We start from the raw sequence: 17860 nt of genomic DNA on the forward strand, positions 1-17860 counted from the left end.
CAGCTGTGCCCAGGGACCAGTTCCCAGGGGCTGTAGCCCCTCTCTGGACCAATTTTTAAAAATTATTTCTCCCATTAGAGCAGTAATGAATGCTTATAAACAACCTTCCAGAAGGTAATAAATTCTGGAATATACAGAGAAGAAAGTAGACATTGTCCATGAAAGATAAATTCTCAAAACATTGCACACACATGCATTTACCCAAATGATTTCAATCCCTACAGCTTATTTTGTAATTGCAAAACATGAACACTTTTTTGTCATGTATGTCCAGATCTCCTTCTTTTTAATGGCCATATGCTATTCCACTGAATGGAAATAGCTTGATTTATTTATCCAATGAATTTTTTATGTGGATATTAGGTAGTTTCTAATTTTTTTTTACTATTACCAACACATAATGGTTAAAAGTGCTGCAGTACATTATTTACAATTGCCAAAACCTAAGTGTCCATCAACAGATGAATGGATAAAGAAGATGTGGTATATATCTACAATAGAATACTACTCAGCTATAAAAAAAGAATGAGTGTGCTGAATTAGGCGATTGGGATTGACATGTATAAAGTGATGCGTATAAAATTGATGACTGATTAAAAAAAAATTTAAAAAACAAAACAAAACAAAACAAAAAGAATGAGATTTTGCCATTTGCAGTAACATGGATAGACTTGGAGGGCATTATGCTAAGTGAAATAAGTTAGAGAAAGACAAATACTGTATGATATCATTTGTATGTGGAATCTAAAAATTACAACAAACTCGTGAATATAACAAAAAAGAAGCAGACCCACGTATATAGAGAACAAACTAGTGGTTACCAGTGGGGAGAGGGAAGGGGGGAGGGGCAATATAGAGGTAGGGGATTAAGAGGTACAAACTATCAGGTATAAAATAAGCTATTGTACAAGGATATATTTTACAGCACAGGAAATATAGCCAATACTTTATAGTAACCATAAATGAACTATATCCTTTAAAAATTATGAATCACTATATTACACACTTGTAACTTATATAATATTGTACAGCAACTGTACTTTGAAAAAAAAAGTGCTGCTGTAAAACTCAATTGCTTAGTTCAAATCCCAGCCCAACTGTCTACCAGCTGTGTGAACTTGGATAAGTTATTTAACCTCTTTGAGCCTTGATTTTTCCTGCTCTAAGATGAGGGACGTGATACCTTTGTCAAAGTAGTTGTGAGGGTCACATCAGGTATATGTGAAGCATTTGATAGTGCCTATTAAGTATTCAATAAATCTTAGCAATTTTTATTAATAATGCAATACATTTCTTTACACACGTATCTACCTCTGTGAATATTTCCATAGGCTACATTCCTAGGAGAACTACTGGGTCAACAGGTAATAAGCACATTTTACATACTGAAAAACATTTGGATCAACTATGAAACCAACATTCAAAATACGGCCAGCTTTGTACCTCTGTTTCTTGATGTAGGTGTGGTTATGTGGGTGTGATGATTAATTTCATGTGTCAGCTTGACTGGGCCACAGGTCCAGATATTTGGTCAAATATTATCCTGGGTGCCTCTGCAAGGATGCTTTTGGAAGACAGTAACATTTAAACCAGTAGACTGAGTAAAGCAGATGGCTCTCTCTAATGTGGGTGGGCCTCATCCAATCAGTCAATGTACTGAACAGACCACAAAGGCTGACTCCCCCTGAGTAAGAAAGAATTCTTCCTTCCTGATGACCTTTAGATCGGAACTACATCAGCTACATATGCTGTACTGGAGCTATACTGTTGGCTCTTCTGGTTCTCAGACTTTTGCACACAGACAGGAACTAAACCATTGGCTTTCCTGGGTCTTCAGCTTGCAATATAATAAATCGCTCGCTCTCTCTCTCTCTCTCTCTCTCTCTCTCTCTCTCTCTATATATATATATATATACACACACACACACACACACATACACACACACACATACACACGCATAACCACAAAGCCTATTGGTTTTGTTTCTCTGGAGAACTCTAATACAATGGGTGTGTTCAGTTTGTGAGAAGTCAATAAGCCATATTCTTACAATATGCTCAGTATGTATATTAACCTCAAAAAGGGTTTTCTTAAGTTAAAAAAAGAGGAATGAATATTTAAAAGGTTTTTTTTTTTTAAATGCAGCCAGAGAGTATAGGGAAGTAAGGCACTCACCATACACTCCTGGGGGTTCTAGAAATTAAACAAAGTCTTTGGAAAGACAATTTAGCAACACTTATCAAATACCTTTAACAATTTACAGTCTTTTATTCTGGAATCCCATTTCTGCAACTCAAAAGTAAGGAAATAATCTGCAATATGGAAAAATGCTTTTGTGTCAAGATGTTCACCCCAGCATTACGTATGAATAGGGAAAAACTAGAAACCAGCTAAACATACAATACGTACAAATCACATGGGTCAATCCCAGCCCATGCCACCTCTCTGTGCCCCCACCTACAACCCTCCTTCACTCCGTGCACTGCAGACCATGATACCACCCCTGACCACAGCTGACTGGACCAAGGGGTTACACTGGACTCAAGTTACACTAGTCAGTTTCTTCCTGAAATGTGGAATGCGGACACAGGGATTTGAGTCAGTCTCCCTTAGGTGCTGGAACTGGAAGATGTTATAAAAGCAGAGTAGGCAGAGCCCACCTGGACCATATTCAAATACAACAGAGACAGAGGGAGGAAGAGGACATCAGAGAAAATGAAGCTCAAGAGAGAGGAGAGGGAGACAGAGCAGCCACTGGGGCCTTTGGGTCCCTGCCCTTGGGTTCCATGAGATCCTCTGCAATTTCCCTTTCTGCAAAGCTAACTTACATGCGTTGTTTTACTCACATGCACATAATCCCTAACTAAATCTGAAATTGGTATCAGGAGTGGAGTGAGCAGCAAAAGAGTCTCAGACGAAATGGAAGCACTTAGGGATAGAGTCTTGGTGGGGTGAGGGCAGTGGTGTGCTGGTACATGTTTAATGACTAGTTTCCCAGGAGTAAGAGGAGAAGCCCTGATCTGCAGCATTTCCAATTTTCACGGAGTAAATCCTCCCATGCAGCATTTCTAATTTTCACGGAGTAAATCCTCCCCTGGTGGCCGATCTCAAGGTACTAAGGTGACATCACTAAACACAGAGATGTACACGATTGGCTCTCATGAACCAAAGGAGCTGGCTCCCGCACACCACTGGGCAGCAGGAGGGCAGTGAGCACACCTCTTCCCTGGAGGGGATGCTGGCAATCTCTGGGGTGTGGTGGCAAAGCAGGTGGGTATGCCACCATGCTCACCAGTCTCTTGTATTCAGACTGTGCGTCCATCAGGTCTGCTGTTCCAGGTCTGGGGCCTTCCAACCCCCATCCCAGAGCAGCACAAGGACCTTTTGAAATACACAAACCACATGCCTGAGTTTGAAAACCAAGAGTGGGACCTTATAAGCCAATCTCACCTCCCAAGGAAAAGGGCAGACCCCACCCACCTACCTCATTGGGAAGGACCAGGGCTCCGTCTCCATCACGAGGGACCCCATCCTTCCCCATCTGGGGAAGCATGGAAAGCCTGGCCTCCTCGCTGCCACCTGACTTGGCTGCCTTCTTGTTCAGGATCCTGGCCATGCCCTCCGGCTGGTGGTAGCTGGCGGGGGAGATGGGCTCCAGCTTCTTGGCGCCCTCCTCCCCGGGTACAGACGTGGGGCTTGGCGCCCGGCCACACACGTTGCGGAAGAATTCCTGCACGATGCCATACTTGGGAGGCTCGGGCTTGGCCCGGGCCTCGGACACGCCCAGTTTCCAGACGGACTCGGTGCTCCCGGAGTGCTCCACCACGCTGAATAGGCTGGACAGCCCATCGTTGATGTTCCTCAGCACGGGGCTGTCCCGCGTGGTGGTGGAGCGGGCCCAGGCCGAGCCGTTCTGCTTGCCCTGATGCAGGTTCCACAGGCTGCGGTCCTTGGCCCCGTCCAGCTTGGACACGGACCGCCTCTGGAGCTTGGGCGAGCCGTACTTGGGCGAGCAGCACGGCCGCTCGATGCGCGAGTGCACCTTGTCCAGGGAAGAGGAGATCTGCTTGCTGCGCACGGACACCAGCGAGGAGCTGCGGGGCGACCAGCTCTTGCCATGCAGGCTGCTGCGGGGCGGGTCGGTCTGCAGGCCCACGCTGACCGTGCGGGTGGTCTGCGTGCCCACGCTGGCCAGGCCCACCGTCTGGCTGGACGTGCTCTTCACCTTCCGCTCCAGCGAGCCCGAGCGCATGGCCTGGCGCACGCAGTTGGTGATCTCCTTCATGTCGTCGCTCATGTTGCCCGACATCTCAAAGTCGTGCAGGGCCGCTGGGAAGCCGGGCCCGGCCGCCGAGGGGCCGCCCCCGGAGCCCCCGTCCAGGCGCTGCCGGGAGAAGTTGCAGAGCCAGCGGCTGTAGGAGCTTTCCGCCAGCCCATCCGCCTCGGCCGACTCTTTGGGCTTGGCTGTGGTGAAGAGGAAGCCGGGCTCGATGATGATCTTGCCCTCCCTGTCATGGACCACAGGGACACCCAGGCGCCGGGCCACCGGGGGGCTGTAGTAGACGCGGATGCCCGTCTTGTCGGGAGCCGTGTAGCTGCGCTGCATCTGCCTCCCCGCCGGCTCCTGGCAGCCCAGGGCACCCAGGCGGTTGCAGTCACGTGGCAAGAGCCCTGGCTGTTCCGGGGCAGCCTTCTCCGGGTCCACTGGCTGGGGGCCCACAAAGGCAAAGGCAGGGCTGTTGGGCAGCTTCTTGCCCCGGGCGGCTTCCCCTGCGAGGTAGGGGGAACAGTCCAGCAAACTTTCAAACTCTGACATGGAGGAAACCGATTTGGTCCTGGGAAGAGCAGGGGAGAAAGGGCAGAGTTAGTGGAAGATGCCTCACGCGGAGCAGGTACTCTGGTCTTCCTCCCTGGTCCGTGCACTTCACGGGCAGGGGGCGGTGGGGCAGTGGGGAGACGGACCATGACGGTCCTGCTCACCTCTTGCGGAAGACGCTGTAGGTGCCCTGCCCCTCGTCCCCTCCACACTCACACCTACACACTCAACACTGCATCTCTGAGCACCTGCCATTCTCCACCGGAGGGCTTTTTTCTGTCTGCAGGAGCACACTTGGCCTCCACCCACAGGAAGCTAGAAATTCACATAGTTTATGGCCCTAGACACAGCCCTCAACAAACAGTGAGTGGGGTTTGGTGGCTTGGTACCAGCCTCCCTGCCCGCAGGTGGGAGAACTCATGTTCTGCTCTGGCTCCCAGAGGTGCTGTGAAGCTGAGCTCCAGTTGCCCACGTGTATCCCGGTTGATAACACCTCCTTCATGGTGCCTTCCCTTCCCTGTCTCACTTCCACGCTTTTCCTGGAATCCCCTCCCAAATATACCATTTGCACTCAAATCCTTGCCTCAAGGTTTACTTTTGAGGGAACCCAATCTAGGACGCCATTTAATCTCCAGCCCAGACCTGGCACGTGTGCTGCCTGATGACTGTAAGTGCCGGGCATACGTGACGACATTGCACACGTCAGACCATTCAGTCCTCCGACAACTCTAGGGGGCAGTTCCTGTTATCCCAGTAGGTAGAAATGGGAAGTACAGCCCAAGGGCACAGAGCTAGAAATGACAGTGTTGGAATTCAAATCCCACACTATGACTCCAGAGCCACCCTCCTATCCCGGGGCCCACCTGGCTTCACGCTACTCGCACGGCCCCTTGGAGGTTCTGTTACCCTGAATCTTTTCATAATGGTTTCCTAATGGTGCAGACATGGTCCTGATAGCCCTAGGGGTCTTCCTGGCTGTAGCACAGGGCTGGGCTCAGAGGACGCTGCTCACTAGTCCCAGGAATAGATGTCCGGCTGGACTCTCCCAACTCCAGGGACAGGAAGAACCCCAAGAGGAGCTAAACAGTTGCTTTCTCAGCTAGGATATTCTGGGGCCCCAGTTTTCCACGCCCAGAATCAAAAAAAGCACAGGCTACAATTGCCATCACCCAAACTTTCCCAGCTCCTAAGTGGCTTGGGTTCCATAAAAACCATATCCCAGGGGACTTCCCTGGCGGTCCAGTGGTTAAGACTTCACCTTCCAATGCAGGGGGTGCGGGTTCAATCCCTGGTCGGGGAGCTAAGATCCCACATGCCTCTGGGCCAAAAAACCAAAACATAAAACAGAAGCACTATTGTAACACTATTGTAACAAAAAGCACTATTGTAACAAATTCAGTAAAGACTAAAAAAATGGTCCACATCAAAAAAAAAAAATCTTTAGAAACCATATCCCAGTGTTCTCCCAGTTCAGCTGAGGTGCAGTGGCAGAGGAAGAGAAGAGAGGCAAAGGGGCAGGGCAGCCTGCAGGGTGGGGCTGGGGGGGCAGAGCAGGGGGAGGGGCTGCAGAGTGGAGCATGGGGAGGGGCTGCTAGCACCTCTTTAAGCCGGTTCCCCCAAGCTCAGCTTCAGAAACAGCCTCCTTGTTGTGGATCTTCTCACTGTGTGTCTGCCATGGAAGAGAGACAGGAAAGGGTCAGTCTGGCCACTAGCACACAGAGGGAAGGTAACAGGGGGTCAGTGTGGGAGCTGGCCCCGAGCCCCACGCATGAGTCTCCTCTTGTAGAGCAGGAGTGACGTCAGCACTGATCTAGAATGCTCATTGGTCAGTTTCTGGCTACAGTGTACCTAACCCCTCTCCACACACACATAGGTATGTGATCCAGGCGTGGCCAATCAGTGGTCCGAGAGAGGACCCAAGGAAAGAGACTCTATTTAGAACTTATTCTGAATGTAGTGGCAGCAACAAAGCACCCAGTGGTCGCTGCTCAGCTGAAGGTGAAAGCAGTGACCTGAGGTCCTGCTTGGGGTTTGCCCAACCCTGGTTCAGAGACCTACACCAGTTTTCTGACCCTGCATCACCAGCCCTCTTGAGCCCCTAATGAAATCCTCTCCTGCTTCACTTGCCCAGAATTGACTTTTATTGCTTCCTCAGGCTGTCATGAGCAAGGGCCCATATGTTCACTGTTTGGTTACTCGGTGTGTGGCTATACGGACAGTGCACCTGAGGCTTAGAAGCAAACTTCACTGATTGATCTCCACAACCAGGGCTGGGCTAAGGCAGAGAACGTGATTCTCATTTTACCAATGAGGCAACTGGGGACCAGAGAGGGAGAGTGACTTGCCCAGGATCACACAGCTCTTTGGAGGCTCTGCTTTTGAGAAAGGCACAACTGAAACACAGAGAAACACCTAGCCTTTGTCCCAGGCATGGAAGGATGGAGCTAACAGGGGGCTCTTTACAGGTCTCAAGGCTGGAACCATGAAGTAGAGACCTCAGGATTGAGGAGCCCAAGGGGGTGAGGGTGTGTGACCTGTGGGACAGGATTAGCATCCTCCTTGTCACATTCCCCACAAGTGAGAGACTTTCCAGTGTAGCCAGGAGCACAGCACATGGGCAGCCTGCCACCCCACTCACCTCTTTCCAGCTGTTGTCCTGCTTCTCCAGATCTGAGTGCTTCAGGACCCAAGGGTCAGCAGCCTTCTGCAGCTGGGCAAGAGTAAAGAAGATGGTCATGTGCAGGCAAAGATGGTGAGCAGGGCCCTGTTCTGTGCAGGGCCATTCCCCAGGCTCCACTCTGCAGCCCAGATGACCCAGATCATGGACTCAGAGCCACCTTCCCAGTGGGCAGCAGCTCTGAACCAACGGAGTGGGTTTGACAAATGATCATGAAACCAACCACTTACAGGCATCCTTGTAAGTGTCATTATATCAAGCACGGTAATAGTTGTTATTACCATGTTAATTCACGCTACAACGCCTGCAACAGCTACATCAGCTAAGCAGCAGCTGAATGACATCAAAGTGGTATCTCCACCTAGGTATGCTAAGCAGCAATTAAACCGAATGAGAGTGGCCTCTGCATTCTGTCATGAACAGCTCTCTATGAAACAGGCAAAGTGTAAATAATATGTAATTAGGATTCAATTAATGATTTTTAAAAATCTGAATGTAAATTTAAACAGCAAGAAAGGGAGCGAGTGGGTTGGAGTATGCTTTTGTAATATTTGAGTCTTATATAAAGACGAAGTCCTGACTTATACAACTGAAATAAAAAATAAACAAAGGAAAAAGTCACAGTGGAGCATAGCAGCTTGATAAGCTAGGTGCATGTTAACTGTAGTGGGGCTGTAATGGTCAACGACTATTTTTCCTATTTCCCCCTTTTGGTCAGAGGACTCTAATTTTCATGGGAAACCTCTTGGTTCCGAGGTTTTGGCAGGTTCTAGGTGTGGGCACGTGACTCATACCTGGCAGATCAGAGCCTTGTGGAAAAGGAAAACTCTCTTTCCACTGAAACTGCTAAGCTGTGAGGATATGAATACAACACTAACAGAGGCCATCTTTGAGAACGGCTTGCTTCAGAATAAAACACAGAGGAAAGCAAGCCTGTGAGACTGGCAGAGAGGCAGACCTGGTCCCTACTGCAGTCTCCGAGCACACAGATCCATCTCTACCTGAAGGAGTCTTCCCCCTGGTCTGTGCCTATAGCAACTTCCCCCTTGTGGCTTAAGCCGTCTTGGGCTGGGACAGACCTCACCTGGCTCAGGCGATTCTGCAGCTCCTTTACCTGCTGCTCCGCCTGCTGCTTCTCCCCCTGAAGCCGCTCCACCAGCTGCAGCTTCTCCTGGCCCCAGTTGTGCTCACTGATCCGTAGCTGCCGCGTCAGCTCCATGACCGCACTGTAGGACTCAGCCAGGAGCTGCTGCTGCTCCTCCCGCTCCCTCTGCAGGGCTGCCTTCCAGTCGGGCCCCATCCGATCTCCAGCCCCCTTCCCAGCCTTCAGCTCCATCTGCGGAAAGAAGAGCAACCTGGCTGGCTGGCACCAGGAGGCCCCTCCTCTCTGCCCTCCCTCGTCCCTCCCCGGGCATCAGCAGGGGGCAGGGGGGAGGGTGCTCTCCTCACAGGACCCCTCACCCAGGAACCTTCACTGACCTCCTCAGTTGGAACTAAACTTTTCTCACAGGCAAGGCTTGTGTAGCACAGCTTCTACACACCAAGCTCCGTGCTAAGGGCTTTTCAGGCATTATCTGTGCCCTCAAGAAAACTCAGCAAGATAACCACCATTTTCGATATTTTACAGAGGAGGAAGAGGTTCACAGAGGTTATTTGTCCCTGGTCACATAGCTACAGAATGGCAGAGCTTCCTAGTTATTGCTTCTCATGATATTTCATCAACACTTACCCATGTTTACCAGGGTTTACGGTTAGTGGGGGACATGCACAGTCACATGAAGAATGTGGGCAGGAATCACCTGAGCGTGGTGGCTGTCTTGGCCCAAATCTTCGGGGGCAGGAGGGAAACGTGCAATCTATAGAATCAATGTACCCCACACCCCCAAGCTGTGGTCAGATTCCCATGGCGGGAGGGACACCTGGAATGCCTGGGGTTGGGGGGGCAGTGGGAGCAGGGGACACTGTGGAAGGTGCAGGTGGGGCGGGAGCTGTGAGATCAGCAGGGAGGGTTGGGAGGAGAGAACGGTGGCAACAGGAAGCCAGAAGTCTGAGAACTGGGAAGAAGGTGGGATCACGGTCATGAGGAGCCAGGAGGGCAGAGGTTTGGGGAGTGAGGGTCAGGTCTGCCACTGACTAGCTGGGTGACCTTGGGAAAGAAACTTAACTCCTCTGTGCCTGTTTCGTCACTTGCCCAACAAAGATAATCAGTGTACCCACCTCTGAGGGGCCTGTGATGCCTGGGAAGGCAGACTGCAGCAGGGGCAGCGGGGAGGGAGCTGGGCCCCGCAGTGTTCTGGCATGGGGTAGGGGTTGGGGTGGTGAGAGCATTCTCTCTGAGTGGGAGGAAGCCCATCCTCTCACTTCTCAGGCCAGAGTGGGGGGCAGCACCTTGCCTCCAGGCACACAGCAGAGACCAAATATCCAGGACTCCTGGTTAAGGCTCCTTTGATCATCTGGGTTGTAAGGAGGGGAGTCTCCCAGTTTGGGTGGAGGGAGCAAAACAGAGTCAGGTAGCAGGGGGTTAAGGGGATCCTTATGAGGACAGCAGGCAGCAGAAGTGTGGGTGTGAGGATGAAGGATGTCACCAGGTGCAGACAGGCATTTAAGTGTTCCGGCCTCACCTGTGAGCTCATGGTGCGGCGGAGGCGCCTGTGATGTCCCCAGGGCTCCTTTGCCAGTCCCTCACCTGCCTCCCCTAGCCCAGGGACCTTCAGTTCCCACTGTTGCTGGTACCCTTGCTGTGTGACTCTAGGCAAGTCTCTTGACCTCTCTGGGCCACAAGGTAAGTGAAGGGGTTCCTATGCTTCTAGGAGCATGGCTTGGGCATCCTCCTCCCCAGTCTGACAGCTGAGGCCTTGGCAGAGAGGGGAACAAGGAGGGGGATGTCTCTGACAGGTGGGAGACTCACCAGGGCAGTATGGCTCTTGAGCTCTGCCCGCTCTGTCTCCCAGGTGGCCTTGGCCTTGGCAAACTGTTGCTGAAGCTCAGTCAGACCACGGCGTTCATCCCGAAGCAGCCAGCATAGCTCCTTCAGCGTCACCTTCATGTCGGCCAGTGTCTTGATGTACTCATTGGGCTGCAGATGGGGGCAAGGCCTGGGTCAGGAGCTTTCGGAGCGGCAAGGAGGAGAGGCTGGGCTGGGAACTCATCCAGAGTCCAGCCTGGGACTCTACCAGGCCTCAGGCAAGTCCCACGACCTCTTCGGGTCATCTCCCCGTAAAACAGGCATAACAAGCCCAGCCCTGGCCACCTCTTAGACTGACACATGCCCCAGTCTCACAAAAACACAAAATTCTGTAGTTACAGCAATTATTCAACCTAAATCTGAGCTGGGCCCTGGCTTCTCTGAGGCTCTGCAGCATCTAGGCCTCCGTCTTTCTCCTTGCCCAAGATCTGCCTTCTCTGACCCACCATAGGACAGATGGGGAGTCTGAACCATGGAAGCTCCCTGACTGCCTGACTTGGACCCAGTCTTCTCTCCTGGGCCCATGACCTGTTTCCCACCTGTAACCCAGCTTACTGCGGGTGCCCCTGGGAGCCTGATCCTACTGCTCTATACTACCCCATGGCTTGATTTGATGGTTCCTGATCCTAGGCCACAAGGCCCTTCTTCATACAACTCACTCTAGCCTGATGTCCTTACCCCCACTATGCACATCCCAAGCTGCAGCCAGACTCAGAATACCTTGCCACATCTCTGTATATACAGTTCTCTTGGTACAGAATGGCCATTTCCCTATTCTCTATTAGGCAAGTTCCTATTCATCCTTCGAAACCCACCACCTATGACCCCTTCTCTGTAATACCATCCTTTATACTCTAAACAGAATTAACTGCTCTCTCACCTGAGGCCCCACGGTCCATCATCTGACCCTCTGTCACTGCCCTGGGGTGACTTACATACCCCATAGCACTGAGCATCTGGGGCCAGTGACCAAGCAATAACCCTCTGCTGCTCCAGTGCCTGGTGTAGGACTGGGGTCAGAAAGCAGCAAGATGTGATTACTAAACAGACAAAGGAACAAATGGACAGGACAGGACTGGAAATGGGCTGAGAACGCACCGTGTTTTGGGTCCAGCTGTCCCCCGTGCAGGTCTTGTTATCAGAATGCTGGGCGTTTAATTCCTCTTCCTCCATTAGCAGGTACAGCTCCTTCATGCTATTTACCTGTTTTTTAAAAACCACACTCAATAGCGGGTAGGAGGGCATCATGCCTGGGGTCTGACCCTCAGGGGGAGGGGATACAGGCTAGTGGCCCAGATAGAAAGTGGGCTGCACAGCCAGGCAGGAATAAAGAATGGGGGTTTATGGACCAAAAGTGCCCCAGCTGGGCACTGATTTCCCAGATTTTAACTTTGAGCCCTGGGCACCGTCCAGGTCAAGGAGCACAGCTGGAGAGTCAGACCCTTCTGCCCCCCACACCATCTCTTCTGCCCCAAGGACCATGAGGCATCCCTGAGAGCTACTCAGAAATAGCTATGTTGTCAAGGTAGGCACTGTGGTTGGAATAAAGGGCCACAAGGCACCCTCATAATTATAGATAAGGGCAACCAGAGGCTTGGGTGGGCAGAAGGGACCCTTCCTGGGAGCGGAGGGGTTTGCTGCTGATGGATTCTGGGCAGGAGTCCAGAGCCAGCCCAGGAGACCAGGGTCTAGTTCATGATGCGAGTGAAGCAGAAGAAGTGGGTGCTCATTCACTATTCATTTCATTCATTCATTCATTCATTTGACAAATATTTATTGAACACCTACCACGCACCAGGCCCTGTGTTCAGAGCTGGGAATACATCAGTGAGCAAGACAGACAGAAGCCCTGGTCCCCTTGAGCTTCCATTCCAGTAGCAGGAAAACAAACAAATATGTGAAATATTGATACATGAAACATCATTAAATATATGGAATGTTCCATAATAATAAGTGCTATGGAGAAAAAGAGAGCTGGAAAAGGAGCCAGGATGTGCTGCACTGGGTGGTCAAGGAAGGCCTTAGAGAGAAGGTGATACTTGGGCAAAATCCTGAAGGAGGTAAAAGAATAAGCCATGTGAATACGTGCAGGTTGAGAATTCCAGGTTAAGGTCACAGCAGATGCAAAGGTCCTGAGATGGGAACACATCTATTTGAGGAAGAGGAAGAGAGCCAGGGAGGAAGTGAGAGGTACGGGGACCAAGTCTGGCTGAACAGGCTTTGTAGGGACTTCGGCTTCTACTCTGGGTGCCATGGGAGCCCGGGGGAGGATTGTGCTGAGGAGTGACACTGGCCTGACTTTCAGTTTCATGAGATCACTCTAGCTGCTGTGTTGAGATACTTTATAGGGTAGCAACAGAGCTCCATACTGCACAACACCAGGGGGCACCATCCACGTGGAGTACACGCGGCCTGGTACCTCCCTGCTTTGAATAGAAGATGCTCGGTGGAAGGGTGCAAGGGCAGAGGCAGGGAGACCAGTTAGGAGGCTACGGTGATAATCCAGGCGAGAAGTGGTGATGGCTCAGATGGGGGTGGTGAGGGGGTAGGCAGTGCAGCTGGGTCAGATTCTGTAGATTCTAGATAGATTCGCAGTGTGCAAGAAAGGCCATGTAAGCCAAGTGCCTGGACAAGCTCCCCAAGGAGGCAGGTGAAGGTCAAGGAGAGACGCGGCCTGAGAGCTGAGCCCTCGGGACTGTTACGTTAAGGGGTCAGTTCAGGGAGAAAAGGAGGGTCCAGCCAAGGAGACTGAGAAGGAGCAACCAGTGAGGTGGAAGGAAAACCAAGAGAGTGTGGTGAAATCAAATGAAGAAGGGTTTCTGGGGTTCAGGGCAGGCACTGAGGCTGGAAATATGTGGGGTGGAGCAGGGCCTGTGTGAATAAATACCCAGTTCCCTCCCTGGTCACCAGTATCTAAACATACTGACTTTTGATTATCTGTATATGTGCACAGTTCTTTCGCTGAAATTCTTTGGGCTGGGTGTGCTTGGAATTCAGAATTAATCGGGATTTAGAAAGATAATATGATACCTACACTGTATATTGTAAAACAGCCCCGTCTGGTGAGATACCCTATGCTTGTGGACACCAATATTTCCCCTTCAAACACGTGAGTTCTAACAGGAAATGGGGTAAATAAAGGTTTTGCTGCCAAATGAATGTCAGGTCAATTTTTTCCAACTGAGTTAGACCCAACAAACCACAGTTCTCAGAGCTTCTGGATTTCAGAATTGAGGACAAGGAATCAAAGATCTTTATCTGCAGTAGAATGGGGATAATAATTGTTTCCACATCATAGGGCATGTGTAAAAGTGAAATGCAATTATCCAAACAGAGCATTTATCACAGTGCCAGGACACTATAAATACTCAAAATACGAGGGTTATCATTCATATATATAGTTTTAATTCTACATGTGTGGACACACATATTCTTTAAAAGTATGAATGTAGGGCTTCCCTGGTGGCGCAGTGGTTGAGAATCTGCCTGCCAATGCAGGGGACACGGGTTCGAGCCCTGGTCTGGGAAGATCCCACATGCCGTGAGCGACTGGGCCCGTGAGCCACAATTACTGAGCCTGCGCGTCTGGAGCCTGTGCTCCGCAACAAGAGAGGCCGCGATAGTGAGAGGCCCGCGCACCGCGATGAAGAATGGCCCCCACTTGCCGCAACTGGAGAAAGCCCTCGCACAGAAACGAAGACCCAACACAGCCATAAATAAATAAATAAATAAATAAAATATTAAAAAAAAAAAAAAAAAAGTATGAATGTACATCAAGTTTGTTATTTATATGGTTATCTGTATTTTATTATGTACTTGTTTATATGTATTTTATACACATGGGCTTTATATCATTATATCTATGTATATATGTACTTTTTACAGTGTGGGTGGTTATGTTTCTTATCATGTCTATCTCAGTAAGTATGTATATTTCTATTTATTATAGGCATGTATATTATTTTATTTTCTATGGTTACACCTTATTTTTTTCCTAAAGTAAGTTTCTGTTTCTCTCTGTTATCCCAGTACGTTGAAATGGCTAGAAAGATTTTCACCAAATATGGAGAGTTTGCCTGAGACAACCTGATTTAAAATCAGGCTACGTGGCCTGAAGGCAATTCATTTTTTTTGGTGGAGGGGGGGAAACATCTTCCCTAGCAGCCAAAAGTGTGCTTCAGTTATGGAAGACAGTATAGAAGTTTCCCCCAAAATTAAAAATAGATCTCCCGGGGCTTCCCTGGTGGCGCAGTGGTTGAGAGTCTGCCTGCCAATGCAGAGGACACGGGTTCGAGCCCTGGTCTGGGAGGATCCCACATGCCACGGAGCAGCTAGGTCCGTGAGCCACAACTGCTGAGCCTGAGCGTCTGGAGCCTGTGCTCCGCAACAAGAGAGGCTGCGATAGTGAGAGGCCCGCGCACCGCGATGAAGAGTGGCCCCCACTCGCCGCAACTGGAGAAAGCCCTCACACAGAAACGAAGACCCAACACAGCCAAAAATAAACATAATAAATAAATAATAAATAAAAAATTAAAAAAAAAAAAAAAAGATCTCCCATACGATCTAGCAATCCCACTTGTGGGTATATATCCAAAGGAAATGAAATCTGGATCTCTCTATGTTCATTGTGGCATTATTCACAGTAGCCAAGATATGGAAACAACCTAAGTGTGTGTCTATGAATGAACGGGTAAAGAAAATGTGATATATACATACAAGGAGATATTATTCAGTCTTAAAAAAGAAGGAAATCCTGCCATTTGCGACAACATGGACATGGATGAACCTGGAAGACATTATGCTAAGCAAAATAAGCCAGAGACAGAAAGAGAAGTACTACAAGATCTCACTTATGTGTGGAATCTAATGAAATCAAACTCATACAAGCAGAGAGTAGAGCAGTGGTTGCCAGGGCAGGCGGAGGGGGGAATAAGGAGTGAATGGGTAAGAGTTTCAGTTTTACAAGATGAAGAGTTCTGGAGATGGACAGTGGTGATGGCTACACAACAATGTGAATGTACTTAATGCCAGTGAACTGTAAACTTAAAAATGGTTAAAATGGTAAAATTTATGTTTTGTACAATATATTTTACTATAATATAAAAAAATAAATTTTAAAAAAGTTATTAAAAAAAAACAAACTGGGCTTCATCCAGAGGCTTGTGTGGGACTTCCAAACAGGAGGGACAGTCCTAAAGCAGACAGCGGCTTCAAATAGAGTCCCCAGGTGTCACAAAGCGTAATGCTCGAGGGGCAGCCATGCTGGGCTTTCCAGGTGCTTCTCATAGGGGTGCCTCCAGGTCAGACATTCCTGGGAGAGGGCAGCAGGGAATGTGTTCATCTAAAGATGGTCAGCAACTCTCTCTAGGGGCCCTTGGGGAGGAGGCGGGCGGCCTATGAGCCCCACTGGGGGTCGGGGAGGAAACTCCTGCTACAGATTCAGGTCCAACCACCATCCCCTGCTCCTGGGACATTCAGGCTACTCTGGGGGACCCCTGACAGGAGTACATGGGGACTGCCACTGGTCCCCATTGGCTCTGGAATGAGTAGCTTGAACCAGAGAAGGGCCAAGCCTGGGCCAGGGCAGAGGTACCTGTACCTAAAAGGCCAAGGCCAAGGTGAGCAGTGCCAACTCAGGTGGGTGTGACTGAGGTATGACGTCCTTACATGCCCCCTTCTCCTAGCAATGTCAGTGTGCTGATCGTGACAGGAGGAAGGGGATTTGAGGACAAAGGGTCCTGCACAGGCTGAGGGATAAATGGGCCACGTGAGTCCTTCCCAAGCTTCACACATTCCAAAAGCTCCACTCGTCATGTTTCCTGCCACACCCAAATACTACCTGTACTATCAGTAATGCTTTTAAGTCAACCTACCCTTTCTAGTTAAATAAACATATCTAAAAAAGGAAGTTATATTACTAAAAATGGAAAGCCAGTGTCCATTATCATTGTCAAAGGTAACATTAAAAATAAAATAGGTATATCATAAGTGAAAAATAAGCAGCAATAAAGAATCAACTACTTTTATAGGTAAAATGTGGATGAATCTCAAAGAATCATATTAAGCAAAAGCCAGACACAAAAGACTGCATGCACTTGTATGAAGTTCTAGAATAGGCAAGATTAATCCATGGTGTAAGAAGTCAGAATAGTGCTGACTGCTGGGGTGGGCATATCACCTGTGGCACCCGGGAGCCTTCTGGAGCACTGCAAATGTGCTCATTGTGATCTGGGTGATGCTATACTATGTATCTGCAGGGTGTATACTATAAAACTTCATCAGCTGTACACTTAAGATGTGTGCACCTTACTGTATATAAATTGTACCTTAAAAGAGTAGAAAATATTAATATATACTATATTTGCATATAATGCAAAAGAAACGAAACCAGATCATTAAACGCATCTATATCCTATTGCCAGCTCAAGACTCAGGTTTGTTAAAAAGGGAAACCAACAAATACCGGAGAGGTGTTAAAGACCTACTGGCCCCCAAGCAGACTTCTTCCTGGGGAGGCCGGGACCGAGTCTGTCGTCTTCACCACGGTCTCCCCGGCATCTGCCACAGCACCCAGTAAAGAGCTGGTTCTCAACAAACCGATGCTGAAGGAATGAATGAATGAATGCAAGGATGGAAGCTGCAAGCTGATGCCTCGTATCTGAGCCCCAGGGCTATGTCAACTCAGGGCTATGTCCCTCCTGTCCTCTCTCCTCTACCCCACCCCACCCCAGTCCCAGTCCCAGGGGAACCATACCTCAAGGAAGTCATCCCCCTCGCTGGGCAAAACCTTGCCCTGCCGCCAGCGCTTGAGGAACCACCTGAGCTTCATGAACAGCAGGAGGAAGTTGTGCTTGAACTGCTGGGACTCCTGAACCAACATGTTCTTCTCCTGGCTCCAGAATTTCTGCTCCAGCCTCCGCTGCAGGCTCAGACTCTGCAGCTCAAACTCCCGCCGCAGGAGTGCCCTCTGCTGGTCCTCCTTCAGCTGCAAGGGGGACAAGAGCGTGAGCTACCCCAGCTGTCTAGGGGACCCTAACTCACCCCATTCCAGGCCTCACACAAGGGCCGACAGGAAATTTCAGGCAGTGCCTGGTGGTGACCCCAGGGGTGGTAGCACCCCTGGCAGTGCTAGTGGCGGTGGTTCCGCCACTAGCAGTTCATTGTGTTGAAATAAACAGTGCCTTCTGCTACTCCAGGGGAGAGAGACTCATAAAAACAGCAGCAATCACAGTAACAATCAGTGAAAGAGCTGGGATCTGAATCTGGCTCTGTCTGATTATAAAAACCATGACATCATCTAATGAGCCCATACCGGGAACCAATGTTTCACATGAACTCTCACATTCTTTGAGGCACCTGGGAGGGTGAGCAATGATGGCAGGGAGGGGTGACCCACATGCA

At 49.6% G+C, this 17860-nt stretch overlaps 1 protein-coding gene across 4 annotated transcripts in view; it reads right to left on the bottom strand.

Moving 5' to 3' along the window:
* The window catches only part of SOGA1 (suppressor of glucose, autophagy associated 1), a 72155-nt gene that overhangs the window by 8267 nt on the left and 46028 nt on the right, over positions 1-17860 (bottom strand). For 2 of the 4 annotated variants that reach the window (XM_057528437.1, XM_007193166.2), the window contains 7 exons: positions 17214-17444; positions 11558-11662; positions 10403-10570; positions 8579-8830; positions 7456-7527; positions 6416-6486; positions 3486-4836 (listed from right to left, as the gene is read on the bottom strand). In XM_057528437.1, the coding sequence (XP_057384420.1) occupies positions 3486-4836; positions 6416-6486; positions 7456-7527; positions 8579-8830; positions 10403-10570; positions 11558-11662; positions 17214-17444 (2250 nt within the window). Of the gene's footprint in view, positions 1-1888; positions 3383-3485; positions 4837-6415; positions 6487-7455; positions 7528-8578; positions 8831-10402; positions 10571-11557; positions 11663-17213; positions 17445-17860 lie in introns of those variants that run through there. The other 2 variants (XM_057528436.1, XM_007193165.3) reach the window with 2 other exon arrangements.

Source organism: Balaenoptera acutorostrata, chromosome 15 (genome assembly GCF_949987535.1).
Source record: "Balaenoptera acutorostrata chromosome 15, mBalAcu1.1, whole genome shotgun sequence".
NCBI classification, from domain to species: Eukaryota; Metazoa; Chordata; class Mammalia; order Artiodactyla; family Balaenopteridae; genus Balaenoptera; species Balaenoptera acutorostrata.